Consider the following 14,798-nt stretch of genomic DNA (forward strand, 5'->3'; position numbering starts at 1 on the left):
TGAATATGAAAGTTAAGAAAGTTTAGGGTTGAATCTATTGTGGGATGGGCCATATCACACTATCAAATTTTATTGGGCTGTCAAAGTAGAATTTCTTAGGAACTTTTTGTTTGTTTACGTTAACCTGTTTCTTATATATATATATATATATATATATTTAAAACCAAAAAAAATAGTGGTAAAAAAGAATATTTATTTTCATATCTTATATATTTATTTAAAAACTATCTTTTAATTACCACCGGTTCGATCTCGGTTCAACCCCAATCTGACCTTTAAACCTTAAACTGGTACGCCTACCGGTTTGATGACTGGTCCGGTTCTACAAACATTGAGAAATATCGTTGCATCAGAAGTCAGTCAGGAGGATTTGCTTCTCAGTTGTAATCAAATAGAGATGTAATCAAATAGAGATAGGTTTCTGGAACTTCTTTTCCATGAGAATGTGATGGATATAAACCTGGTTATATCTCAATATGTTGGTGGTTCTAATGCTTATTTCGGTCATGATAACTTGCATGTTGCAACAACTGTAGAATGAGCTTTCTCTGCTATGAATATTGTGAAGAAGAGACTGCGTAACCGAATTGGAGATACATGGATGAATGATTGTTTACTTACTTACATTGAGAGTGATGTATTCAATAACATTAACTCTAAGCTTATTGTTCAACGATTTCAGAATATGAAATCGCGTAAAGGACAATGTAACTATGATTTGTATAATTTCTGATGTATAAACATATTACAGTTGTTTTTAATTATATTTTTATCGATGTGCTCATTTGAAAATTTTGAACCCCCTGACCCCGAGTCCTGGATCCGCCACTGCGAAGAGGCGATGGGCAATCGTAGAGATGAAGAACGTAATTTTTTTTAAAGGAGAGATGAAGAACGTAGGAACTAGGAAATTAGGGTGATTGGATTTGACACTCCACATGATACTCCACTTAAAACACTTTCGGAACATAAAAATCTGAAGTATTTTCTCACTTAAAAGTGGCGTGCTACATTGTATTTTGCACTGCCGAGAATGTAAATCCCGAATAAATTTCAGAATATAAAATTCTAAAATAATTCGAAACTTAAAAATTCAAAAATGGGGGTGTGAAATCTAGTATAGGGGGTGGGAAATCTAATCCCCGTAAATTAGGTTAGAAAATTGAAAATTTTGGGATTTATATTTTTCTTAAAAAAAATTCTGTTAACTAAATGTTAAAAATGGAAGAAGAAAAGGGAGGGGGGCTCTCCCTAGGGCTAGACCTCTTCAACCCATATTATTGGTGGGGCTGAATGACCCACATAAGGTTGTGTGGGTTAGGGCTAAGAGAGGAGGGCTTAGGGCTGGCTCTAGGGCCTAGGGCCAAATTGACAGCTCTAATGGTGAGTCTCTAAGTTTGTACTTTGATTTTAGTCCCTTAAAAGAAAAAAAATGACGTTTAGTGGCAGTAAAAAACTGCCAATAATTATAAAAATGACTATCATTAAACTTCATTTTTCTTCAGAATAACTAAAATCAAATTCGCTTACAAATTTAGGGACTAATTTAACCATTAACCTTTCTAAAAATGATACAAAACTAGTATTGATCGTGCGTCATGCACAGATGACATAAGAGTACTTTGTCGGCATACATTAGACATTTTCATGTTTCCTCACTTGTTCTTCTTTTGAGTTTTTTTTTAATTCTGATTACATTATAATTATTATTTTTTTCCTAATTTGTTATGTTTGAATCAATATACCAAAATCATTTTAATCTTCTAAACGTATATACGAAAACATGGAATATTTTTTTTTGAGTTAATTTCTAAATCAATCCTTTTAAAACTATTTGATATCAATTTTTTATGGCATATCTAATATCATTTTAAACGTAAGATTAAATTCAATTATTTTTATTTTGTTATATAAAAAATTATTATAATTACTAAAAAAATTGTCACCATACATCTTAATAGTAGAAAAGTCACAATTGACTTTTATTAATTATTCTAATATCATTTAAAACTATTAAATGTCAAATTAATACAATAGTTATTTTCCAAAAAAGTCACAATTAACTTTTGTTAATTATTATAATGCTATTAATAACTATTAAATGCAATATTAATACATTACTTATTTTCAAAAATATGAAATTATTTAATATTTAAATTACTAAAAAATTGGAAAATATAAATATGACATCATCTATCTGCTAATTATAGTATGAGAGAGAAAACTTATGAAGAAAGACATAGAATGAGGGAGTGACACTTATCAGAGTTGTCACTTTTTTGTTTCGAAAATAGTATATGGTATAGGATGGGATAGGATATACAACCAGGAAGCAACTATGTAATTATAACAATTAATAAAAGTTTAGGATAAAATAACAAGACGTTGAGTTTAGAAAAAGAATAAAAAGTCTAGATTGAAGCACACAAATGACATTATTCTTATAGAGAAAACACGCTACTACGCTGGTTGAATTAGTGCGCTCCTTTCGCAAGATACTTCAACAGAGATCCCCAAACGTGATGAACAATATGTGCTCTATAAAAAAAATGAAAGAACGGTAGTATATAGAAGGGGAGAAGGATATATAAGATAATTATAGTTATCAACTAATATTTATTAACTAACTATCTACTAAAGGATTCTTCACTTTTTAAGTTTGGAGTAGGGATGGCAATGGGTCTTGGACCCATTGGGTACCCGCTTAAATTACCCACAATGGATAGGGTAAAAACCCGCAAGATGAGTATGAGGTTGGGTATGGGTAATTACCCGCAAAAATTAGTGGGTGCGGGTGCGGGTATGGGTACTATAGTACCCAACCCGCCCCATACCCGCACACACTTTATTAATTATTTTTATTATATGTATACACACTTGAAAGTATATATATATCAACAAACTTAGTTAAAGTTTCAAACTTTCTAACATACTCTTTTAAAAATGAATGATTTTACTTATTAAATACTTGAATAGTCTTTTGTTTTTTAATTTATGCTCTTTATTTTATAATAGGAATGGAAATTGCATTTCCGTTAACTAAATTGCGGGTAATGGGTATGGGTACGGGCATATAGGTACCCGGAGGGTACGGGGATGGACATTCAAATTGCTACCCATGCGGGCAGTGTTATAAAACTCGGCTCGGACTGTCCGGTTGAACCGGTCCGACCGGGAATCGGTCACCTGAGCGGTTCGAGTCGAGAATCGGATCGGCCATGCAATTGAACCGGTAAGAACCGGTATGACTCGGTCGGTTTACCTCAAAATCGGTGACTCGGTCGGTTTTTTACTGAACCGAATAGTAGAAAAAAAAAACGGCATTCTAGTATCCATTCTCTTTTAACAGATCTGCAACAAAGCTGTGTCATGGAGCTAGGGGCCGTCCTCACTGTGCTTGTCCTTGGGTTATCAATTTCCGGCCGTCCAAGGTTGCCACTCTTCTTTCCGGCCGTCATGAGGTTGTCTCTTTCTAGATTTTAACTTCTCTTCACCCACATCGCTTTGCTCCCGCACCTTCATTGTATTCTGTTGCTGCTGCATATTTGTGTGGCTGCTGTCCACTGTTTCTTTTCTTTAGTTACATATATGATATTAGAAATTAGGGTTTTGTTTCCTTGGGCTCTAGCTAAAGTGCGGCCTTCTATTAGACTTTAGATTTACTTGGCCCAAAAACATGATCATATTATTTAAGAGTTTGAATGGGCCTAATATAAAACCAACAATTAGCTAGAGTACTATACAGTCCCTTACTCCCTTTTGCTAAATTAGTGGACAAAAGAAATCTTTTCTCCATGGATGATTGGCTCCAGCGTGTCCTCGAGGTGTTAAGCTCGTCCTCCACTCACCTTGAGGATAATTTTGATAAGGTGCAGAGTATCCTGTGGGCAATTTGGACTGGCCGTAACAAAGCCGTTTTCCAAGCTGAATCCCCCAATCCAGTTCAAACAATCAGGAAAATTCAAGGACTGTATATGGACACTGCTACAAGAAGAGAGGGGAATCGAGACAACAGAACAGGGGTTAGTCTAGATGAAGGAAACAGAGGGAGAACTAGGGAGGTTACCAAGTGGAAGCCACCAGAACCAGAGTTCACCAAGTGCAATGTAGACGCGAGTTGGGATAAACAAACACATTTAGGAAGCTCTGGAATCATCCTACGGGACAGCGAGGGTAAATTCCTCACTGGAGTGGCATGCAAACAGAGATCCCCTTCACCGCTCACATCGGAAGCACTGGCACTGAGAGATGGGATGATCTTAGCAGGTAACTTGGGAATAACCATGATGGTTTTTGAATCAGATTGCCTCACTCTCATTGACGCCTGCAAGAAGAAAAAATTTGTGGGTGAGATCTGCAACATTGTTCTGGATATCCTAAGTCTTGGCAGAAATTTTGATCATTGTGAATTCTCCTGGACCCCCAGAGAAGGGAACAAGATTGCTCATCTAGTGGCCTCCAAAGCTGCAGGCAATAGTCTCCCAGTGGGGTGGTGTACAACCCTTCCTAGGTACTTGGCCCTTGCAATTCAAGCAGATACCCCGAGGAGAAGCTAGGGGAAGCTGCTCTTGCTGCTGAACATGCCTGTCCTTGATCTCCTCCTGCTCGTTCATGGAGCTTGGTCCTGTGACGCGTTTCCTCTCCCTTGTGTTGATGTCCACATATCTCAGTCCTAGTTTTTTTTCCTTGTTGGTTGTTACTGTGTAGGGTACCGGGCTTTTATGATCACCCTCCCCCCCAACTGCCTGTTTCAGGTCCATTATTGGCCTGAGTGAGGGTGGGTGAGGGGACAAGTAGATTCTTCTTTATCTCCTTTAAGTGTGTGCCGTGTTGGTAATACTTAGGAGTCACATTTTAGTGCCTTTGAATCTCTCTTGTAACTCTTATGGGCTTTTGGCCCATCTTTCTTCTAATGAAAGTATTGTTGACCAAAAAAAAAAAATCTTTTCTGATTTGTAGCAACAAGGTCCCAACGTGCATAATATTTTTATATATTATTACTTTAGGTAGTAATATGACCGTAATAAATTGCAAGGTTTTATTATGTAAATTATTTTTAGTTTATATAATTCTTATATGATGGTAATAATTTTAAATTTAGAATGTGAATGGCTAATTAGTGTTAGTTTTTTATATTTTTTAATAAAGACCGAGTCAAACGGTTCAACCAGTGACCCAATGGTTGAACCAATGACCCATTGACCCAATGCTCTGACCGAGTCAATGACCGGTCCGAGTCTGATAACACTGCATGCGGGTATGGGGACGGGTACGGGTATATTTTGAAAACGCGGGTACGGGGACGGGTACTATAGTACCCTACCCAGACCCTACCCATTGCCATCCCTAGTTTGGAGTGAATCTTAGCATCTAACATAAAATATGCAAAAGTTAATTTACTTATTTTTAGTTAAATTTTCTTTTAGAAGAAAGTTTAAACTTGGAGAAACAAGTCATTAGTATGGATTTCTTTAACATACACAAGTAAAAACTTGTGTATGTTTGCACAAGTACCTTTTTACCTAGGATAGGGGGTTTCCAGGTAATTAGGATTTTACAAGAAATTCAAAAATACCTATTTATTAGTTAATGATTAGGATACTAGTTATTGAGTAAGTAACATTAATTAAGGTAAGTGGATCTGGTAAATAGTTCATGGTAAAAACTTAATGAATTAAACCAAACCACCCTACCCGATCCAAACCCTTTTCAACCCGGAATCAAACCTTCCTCAGCCTTTTCCCCTTTTGTTTACTTCTCAGTGGATCCAGTTTAGGGTTCTTCGTTCTTGATCGAGTCTTTCTCAATTTCTTCTCCTCTCCTCTAGTTATTCATTTCCAGAGCCTGTGTCCCCTGCTATTTGCTCGTTGGTGGCTGGGTTTTGTAGGTGGGTGTTGTTCTTTGTTTTCCTGTCCTTGTTGGTGAATGGATCTTGAAGGTGGGTTTTGTGCTCGTTGGTAAGGTTTACTCGTTGGGGTTCCGTTGGGTTATCGTGGTAGATGGTGTTGAACCGCAGCAGCAACATGTCTCATGGAACGCAGGAGTCTTCTTCCAACCCTCATTCTTCTGAACTACCATTTGAGGTACTCATGTGCTAAAATTTCATGTGTGAAAGTGTTTAAATGTTTATAATATTTGATTAGTTGAGAAGTTTGTACTTAAGTCATCTCTGTTATGTTTCCATAACTGTTGCAGGAGCAAAATGTAGTTAGATTGATTAATGAATGTGATGAGCAGCAGCAAGAAGTGTCTTGTGGGGATGACGCACAGCAAGAGCAAGTGCCTGTTCAGCAAGAGCAAGTTCCTGTTCAGCAAGGGGAAAAAGGTTCTGTTGATGAAGAGGAAGGTTCTGTTGATGAAGAGGAAGCCTGTGGTGATGATTCAAATGAAGGGTCTGATGATGATTCAGATGAAGGGTCTGGTGATGAAGAAGAAGAGTCTGGTGATGATGAAGATATTGGTGATGCGCAACCACTTTGCGATACAATTCCAATTCTAATCAATGGTATGGAGGATATGGGGGGAGTAAATTTCAAGGAATTGTCTATGAAAGATGTTGTTAGATATAACTTTGTGGATCGTGAGACTGGATTCTTGTTCTACAGTTGGTATGCTCGGATGCACAGATTTGCTGCTAGGAAGTGTAGGATGGTTAAAAACAGAGATGGGCATGTCATTCAACAGACATTTGTTTGCTTTAGGGAAGGTAAAAGGCCAGAAACTGGTTCTGTTGGTGCAAAGCGTAAGCGATCTGTTAGAAAAGACACACGATGTGAGTGTCTAGCTCATTTGCAGGTTCACGTTTGTAAGGCGGACAACCGTTGGCATGTTAGATCTTTTTTTGATGTTCATAATCATGTACTTGTCGGTGATAAATTGATTGGGTTGGCACCTGCACATAGGAGAATGTCTGAGGCTGAAATCACCCAAATGAACAACTTGAGGAAAGTAGGTATTAGCGCCCCACAAGCCTATGGTGTATTTGCGAACCAGATGGGGGGGGGTATCAAAATGTGCCTTTTGGAGTCCAAGCAATGTACAATGAAGGATACAAAGAAAAGAATAAGGATGTGAATGATGCCAGAGGTGTCATTGGTTTCTTACGTAAGTTGAAGGAGAAGGATCCTGACATCTTTTGGAAACACACAAGTAATGATGAGCGAAGGCTAGACAAGTTGTTTTGGAGTGATGGTTGCAGCCGTATGAACTATGCATTGTTTGGTGATGTGTTGGCATTTGATGCAACATATAAGAAGAACAAGTATAAGCGTCCGTTGGTGGTATTCTCTGGTGTTAATCATCACAATCATACCATTATCTTTGCTTCTGCTCTAGTCTCTAATGAGAAAGAGGAAACTTACGTGTGGTTGCTTGAGAATTTTTTGGATGCAATGGGAGGAAAAGTTCCAGTATCAGTAATCACAGATGGAGACGGTGCAATGCGGAAAGCGATCAAAAAAGTGTTTCCTACTGCGTATCATAGGTTATGTGCGTGGCATCTTCTTCGAAATGCGGTAAGCAATGTGTTAGATCCCAATTTTCTTCAATTGTTTACTAGATGTATGCTATGGGATCTTGAAATTGGAGAGTTTGAGGAAAGATGGATTCAAATGGTCACTGAATGTGGGTGTGAAGAAAATGAGTGGGTCATAGACTTGTATGAGCGGAAGGAAATGTGGGCTGCTGCACATATGCGGGGTCAATTTTTTGCGGGTTTTCGTACGACTTCAAGGGTTGAGGGGTTACATGCCCAAGTTGGGAAGTTTGTGAATTCATGGAACAACTTGTTAGATTTTATGCATAATTTCAATCGGTATCTCAGTTATCAGAGGCATAGGGAGCTTGAAGCTGATTTTGCATCTATGCATGGTGATCATGTTCCTCAAACACAACTTAAGAAGCTTGAAAGGTCAGCCTCCAATCATTTCACAAATAACATTTTTAAACTAGTTTCTAAGGGTCTTCATAGGTCTTTGATGCTAAGGGTTAATGTATACAAGCATACCTCAACTTGCATCATTTACTTTGTTTCGAGGTATTGTGTGTCCAGTAAGAGATGGACTGTCTCATTGTTTCCTTCAACCATGGTATTTAAATGCTGTTGTATGAGAATGGAATCACACGGCATTCCATGCGATCATATTCTTGCTGTTTGTGTATTCCTATAACATGTTGAACTGCCGTCATCCCTACTGTTGGTTAGGTGGTCGAAATGTGCAAAAGATGGGATTGAATTGCGTGGGGAAGATTCTGGTGCTTGGGACCCTCTAAGTCTTTGTAGACTTTCTGCTTTGAGGGAGAGTTGTAGGCGGTTGAGTAAAGTAGCTTGTCAAACCCCTGAATCATTTCGTGAGACAATTGACTTGGTGCGTGAACAAGCTCGGAAGTTAGAAAAACGTGATGTAGTGCAACAACCTGAAGTCAATATGAACACTGACAATAGGGCTGAAAGATACATGCGCAACCCGGTTATACCCCCCAGAAGAGGGCGTATGAGCAGCACATCACGAGGAAGGGGAGGTGGTCGGCGTACTTCCCACTGCAGTGTTTGCGGCGAATCAGGCCATAATCGTAAAACTTGTTTACGCCATACACAGTGAAGTAAGTCATTGAATTTTGTTATTATAGTACATTCTGACAATCTTGTACTAAAAATTGTGTATTCAATTATTGTGACAGGTGCATAATTAACTTGGAATGGAAAAGTTAAATATGCTGGAAGCTGCTTCTTGTTGCACCCTTGGAAGGAAAGATGGTGGAAGATGTCCGATGGATGATGCTTGTTGGATTCCCTCTTTGTGTGTTTTATTAGTTATTTGAGTCATGTTGGAGTCATGTGTTGTAATAATATTTGGAGTTTTTGTTGTTCTTCAAGAAAAAAATTTAGTGATGTGCCTCCCGGATGTAAGGCCCTTGAATTCAACATCGTGGCATGTATTATGACACAAGGTACTTAACGGTTTGATCAAAAAAAAAAGGTCCTTAACGGTTATCTTATGGTATTAATTATTACATGGGTTCCAGATAGCTCTCTTCAATTCCAAATTCGTTTATATTATGGATGCATGATGGTTATTTTAGAAATAATTAAGTAAAGTAACTAAACTACAGTATAATATATTCCATAATATATCTAATAACCTAGGGGAGAACTAGTCTACTGAACTTGGATGGCTTCGTGGTAAAATCCTTCCTTGAACTGTCTCAGTACCCGGGCTCGAACCCTTCATGCGTACTTAATTTTTTTTTATAAAAAAAAATTGATTTTGGTTAAAATGAGGAAAATGGCAAAGATAGCTTCAACCAATATTCGAACGCGGGACATCAAAGGTAACAGTTAAATTGCTTACCACTGGGCTGCATCATAATATTAGATGGGAACTACGGTGGGGAACATTTGAATTAATTAGGAGAGACCTAAAAGGAAGCGGTGAAGTGATTCTTTGGAGGGAACAAGTGAAATTAAGTTCGGGAATACCTAAAAGGAAGCGGTGAAGTGATTCTTTAGTGAAATTAAGTTCGGGAAGACCTAAAAGGAAGCGGTGAAGTGATTCTTTGGAGGGAACAAGTGAAATTAAGTTCGGGAATACCTAAAAGGAAGCGATGAAGTGATTCTTTCGTGAAATTAAGTTCGGGAAGACCTAAAAGGAAGCGGTGAAGTGATTCTTTAGTGAAATTAAGTTCGGAAAGACCTAAAAGGAAGCGGTGAAGTGATTCTTTGGAGGGAACAAGTGAAATTAAGTTCGGGAATACCTAAAAGGAAGCGGTGAAGTGATTCTTTCGTGAAATTAAGTTCAGGAATACCTAAAAGGAAGCGGTGAAGTGATTCTTTGGTGAAATTAAGTTCGGGAAGACCTAAAAGGAAGCGGTGAAGTGATTCTTTGGAGGGAACAAGTGAAATTAAGTTCGGGAATACCTAAAAGGAAGCGGTGAAGTGATTCTTTAGTGAAATTAAGTTCGTGAAGACCTAAAAGGAAGCGGTGAAGTGATTCTTTAGTGAAATTAAGTTCGGGAAGACCTAAAAGGAAGCGGTGAAGTGATTCTTTAGTGAAATTAAGTTCGGGAAGACCTAAAAGGAAGCGGTGAAGTGATTCTTTAGTGAAATTAAGTTCGGGAAGACCTAAAAGGAAGCGGTGAAGTGATTCTTTGGTGAAATTAAGTTCGGGAATACCTAAAAGGAAGCGGTGAAGTGATTCTTTGGTGAAATTAAGTTCGGGAATACCTAAAAGGAAGCGGTGAAGTGATTCTTTAGTGAAATTAAGTTCGGGAAGACCTAAAAGGAAGCGGTGAAGTGATTCTTTGGAGGAATTAAGTTCGGGAATACCTAAAAGGAAGCGGTGAAGTGATTCTTTGGTGAAATTAAGTTCGAGAATACCTAAAAGGAAGCGGTGAAGTGATTCTTTGGTGAAATTAAGTTCGGGAATACCTAAAAGGAAGCGGTGAAGTGATTCTTTAGTGAAATTAAGTTCGGATTTTACTATTTAATACACCAAAATTAATAAAATTAATAAAACTGATAAAAAATATTAGAAAATATAAATCTTTACATGGGGTCTGGGTTGGACATTTGGGTCGGGTTTAAGGAACAAACCCTTAATACCCCATTATCTTCGGTGCACCCATTCACAAATAAACCTAATTCTTGTACTGCCGTTCTCAGCATCTGCATCAGGGGAACGGAAAAACTCGAGGGACGAATAGAGTTTCGCAGTTCCGCCGCCGTGTCAGCCTCGTCGACATTCATCGTCCAACCAGGTACTATGGTTCTCTCTTCCAAAACCCTTTTTCCACACCGTAATTGCTCTCTTTTCTAACCCCTAATATTGGGTTGGAACCTAGGAATTGCTCTCGTCGACATTCATACGGTTTTGTCGCTTTCAATCAACTGAATACTGGGTTGGAACCTCAATGTTCTCTCTATTCTCCATTTTGCATGTCATGTCCCATCCAAGAAATTATATCTGCTTTGTTTGTCTCCTGCCTTGTGTTCTGGATTTAGACACAGCCTAAGTATGTGTGTTTCAAAATTTTAATACATACTATTTATTGCCCACTATTGTTTTTATTTTTTTATTTTCTTTCTCAACATTATTAGTTACTAAATCTGCACTTGTTGTATCAAAAGGGTATCCTGCACTTGCTGTATCAGTGGATTCATTGTTGTAATGGAGACTCCCAAAACAGTGGGTGAAAATCCATTTCACAAACAATTTGGAATGTGGTGGACACCAGAGCAGGTATTATCCAACCTTAATTTAGGTGTTTATCATCTTATCTACAGATTCTTTTAGTTTATCATGCTGTTAACTTCATTGTTCCCAAAATGCAGGACTTTCTGTACATCAGCAGAAGGTTCTATGCACATTGGGAATCTGTACTTGCTGGTCATGAAGTTTTGGCTTCAGACCCCAATGGGAATACAAGACCATTCACAATAGGGTTGAAGAATGGGAGACCTGCATTTACCAATGGACTGCGGCAGTTTGCTGATTTTTACTCATTGAACAACAGAACTTTGTTGCACTTCAAGTATATGGAACATCTTACTTTCCACTTCCGCATTTTCCGTGATGGTGAACACGAAATTGAATACCCAGAAGTAATACACATATTGTCTGATACTACTGATGCTGATTCTGAATCTGACTCTGACTCTGCTGAGGACATTCCATTTGAAAAAAACATTCATTGGGAGAAGGTTGTAACTGACATATATGCTAGAGGTAGAGCACCTTTGGTAAGTTTGATGCAACTTCTTAATTTACCATTCTTTACTTTGATAACCCAACATCTTGTTGCAAGACATCATTTCATGATATGTTTCCATTAAATTGTTGCAGAATTCATGATATGTTTCCATTAAATTGTTGCAGAATTTACCAGCTAAGGTGGTACAGAAACTACGGCTTCAAGGAATGACAAGTTTAACTGTAAGGGTATTGAATTCAAACTTAGTTGCAGATTGTCAAGTTAACCCATCCCAGAGAAAACAGAATGAGGCTCATTTAATTGGGGGATGGTATCAGTTGTGCAAGGATTTAAAACTGTCCCCAGGAAACAAGCTGCAGCTCACTTTTCTCCCACTTGAACTTCAACTGCTCATGCGTGTTGTTCGCAGCAATTAAGAATCTCTTAGAGGATTTTCAGGATTATCTTCATTTAAGTGAAATCGTATTATTTATGTTCTAAGGCCTCCCTATGTTTAGGTAGAAAAACTTTACTGTCCTGACCTATGTTTATGTGTTTATGTGACTCTGCATTTTATGTTCCTGGTATTTGTTTTCATTTGAGCCATTTGGGTGTGTTTTTGTATGAGATTATGTTTTCAAGGTTGTAACTCCTCCTTTGCATGCATGAAATGTTAATGGTATCTGGCGGATCCCTAACAAGAATGGTACACACCATCAAACAAACAAAACAAAAAAAAGGGCAAACTCCCATACATAGATGTTGACTGTTCGACTGTAGATGTTGACAAAATTAAAATGTCAAGTGGTGTCTTCAAGTTAAAATACACAGATGTGGTGTCTTCAACTCCCATAATACACTGATGTTGACAAAGTTTAAATGTGTCTATAATGGTGTCTTCAAGTGGTCCCATAAGTGAACGAGAATTTGATCACCAACAAGAAGTTTTTTTAATGGTGTCTTCAAATGTCAAAATCAATAATGGTTGATAACTTTGTTGTACAAATCCATTTTGTCATGCAGAGTCAAACGAAAAGTGAACAAGATAAATACATATCATAGCAAAGATGTGGTAATACAATGCAATTCGTTAAACACGAACATACAAGCATTGACTTACCACAACCTGAATCAAATACATGTGGTAGCATTGTTTTGTTTTAATATCAACAACCAGCAAAAGTGTTAATTAAAAATTACACATCAAAATGTCAAAATGTTAGATTATCTATCTGCACATCCATTCAAATTTGGATTCCCTTCAGTAGTGGTTGCTTGATTTCGCTTGCCACACTCTGCTGCAGTTGCATCACTCAACATACAAAAAATTGATACTTTTAACTTGTAATGTATCATTCAGCAGCCGCAGCTGCATCAGCTGCGCTGCATCAGCTGCATGAAGTGCGTTCCAGAACACATGAGCCTTCTCATACAGGGTTCTTCGCAAATCATTGTGCTCCCCACATAACAAGTCAGTGACAGTTTTCATCCTCACATAACGTTCATTCGGCTGCATCATATAAAATGTGGGATTCAAATTCAATAAGATTCAATAAGGATCCACAATTTTAGTCAAATCCAATAAATAAACAGTAATTGTGTTATTTAGAGGGATGGGTTAATGGGTCTTACCAATCTAGAGCAGTTGGGATTAAACCCGGATTGCATCTCAAGCCAGCTAAGCAACCACACAGCTGAGTCCTCACTGCTTCCAGTGTTTGGTATACCCCTTGGTTCTTTCAACTGCCATGAGTGGAAGTCCACAAGTTTTCTGAAAAAATCAGTCTCATGTCTCTTGGACGTGGCCATCATCTCAATTAGTGTCTCACACTATTAAGAAAAAGGTAATGACCAATAAGAAAGTAGTCACCACAGACACATAAGAACAATATAAACTCAGAGAAACAACAAAGTGAAAAACTAAACAAAGGGAAAAAACAAAGTAAAGTACCAAAGTCTTCATGGTTGCAGCACGGTGAGGTATGTCCTCAACATTGAGGTGAGAGTTAAATTGGTACACAGAGAAATTCCCTATTGATATGACCATAAGGAACCAATGGCCCAATTCAGTTTTGATTGGCACATATATCTACACATAAGGAAGCTACTTTAGCAACAACACAATATAAAATGTCATAAAAAATACAATATACAGTATGCTTAAGTTACATACGTATTTCAGTGTATTGTATGGATACATGAAGGGACGCAAGTATGCACCACACAACTTCTCAATGCTTAGACCCTTGTAAACATCCTCCTGGTAACAAGTAAACATCCAACTAATCATTGTTTGTCTACATCAGCTAAGAATATCAATTTTAAAACTTGAAAACGTAAAGCATACCACAAACGCAGGCGGTAAGCACCATACAGTTTCAGGTATGTCATAGCTTTGTTCTCTCATTATCTTCACAACTACTAGCTCTATCATCTAAGATGGTCCACACATGTTTTTAATCAGAATATCATTATGTTACTAAATACAGTCAAGCTAACCAGATTCAATACCTGATCACTTATCTGTCGGCCAGGAATTAAGCAGTCAAAATCCATTCTCATCGCTTTGTAACGATCCATGCTTAGCAAAGGCTCACTGTGCCACAGTTGCAGCATATCAATAAATGTGCAAATAAACTTTAACAGGTTTAAAAATAAATTGAAACGTCAAAATTTGCATACAAAGGATCTTGGTCCTCGTGAAATAGGTATGTAGCAGTCTGAGAATTACACAACAACGACCCAATTCCCTCAGGGATTTCAAACTTTAACTTGGCAGCCTGAAAGGATAATGTGAAAAAGTTAAATGTAACATGTATGCATGCAGAAATTACTAAAACAAATGACAACCCATACAATAGGAACCACAGGGTGAGGTGCAGGACGAATGTAGAGCCTAGGTCCTGTCATTGGTGACTTCGACAGCAACTCCGTCATGGAGGAGCACTGACTTTGGTATGGAGTAAAAGCCATATTTGCCTTTGTTGACGAAGGTGGGGTGGGAAACAACTTCTTCTTAGCATGTTCAAGTTCATGCCTCACAAAGGCCCCAGCAATTCCCTGCATTATTGCAATTACATTAAACCTTCAGCAAAGGAACTTAAGATCAA

General features: G+C 37.9%; 1 protein-coding gene across 1 annotated transcript; it reads left to right on the forward strand.

Annotated features, from left to right (window-relative positions):
* Positions 1–3,794: 3,794 nt before the first annotated feature.
* On the forward strand, positions 3,795–4,556 carry LOC130725516 (uncharacterized). The gene has a single exon (XM_057576735.1). It carries the CDS (start codon positions 3,795–3,797, stop codon positions 4,554–4,556), a length of 762 nt encoding a protein of 253 aa, XP_057432718.1.
* The last annotated feature ends 10,242 nt before the right edge of the window (positions 4,557–14,798 follow it).

The sequence above is a fragment of the Lotus japonicus genome, chromosome 6 (genome assembly GCF_012489685.1).
Source record: "Lotus japonicus ecotype B-129 chromosome 6, LjGifu_v1.2".
Lineage (NCBI taxonomy): Eukaryota > Viridiplantae > Streptophyta > Magnoliopsida > Fabales > Fabaceae > Lotus > Lotus japonicus.

Bases quoted from the DNA above. Each gene is read 5' to 3' on its own strand.
- LOC130725516 (XM_057576735.1), top strand. From the start codon at position 3,795: ATGGATGATTGGCTCCAGCGTGTCCTCGAGGTGTTAAGCTCGTCCTCC.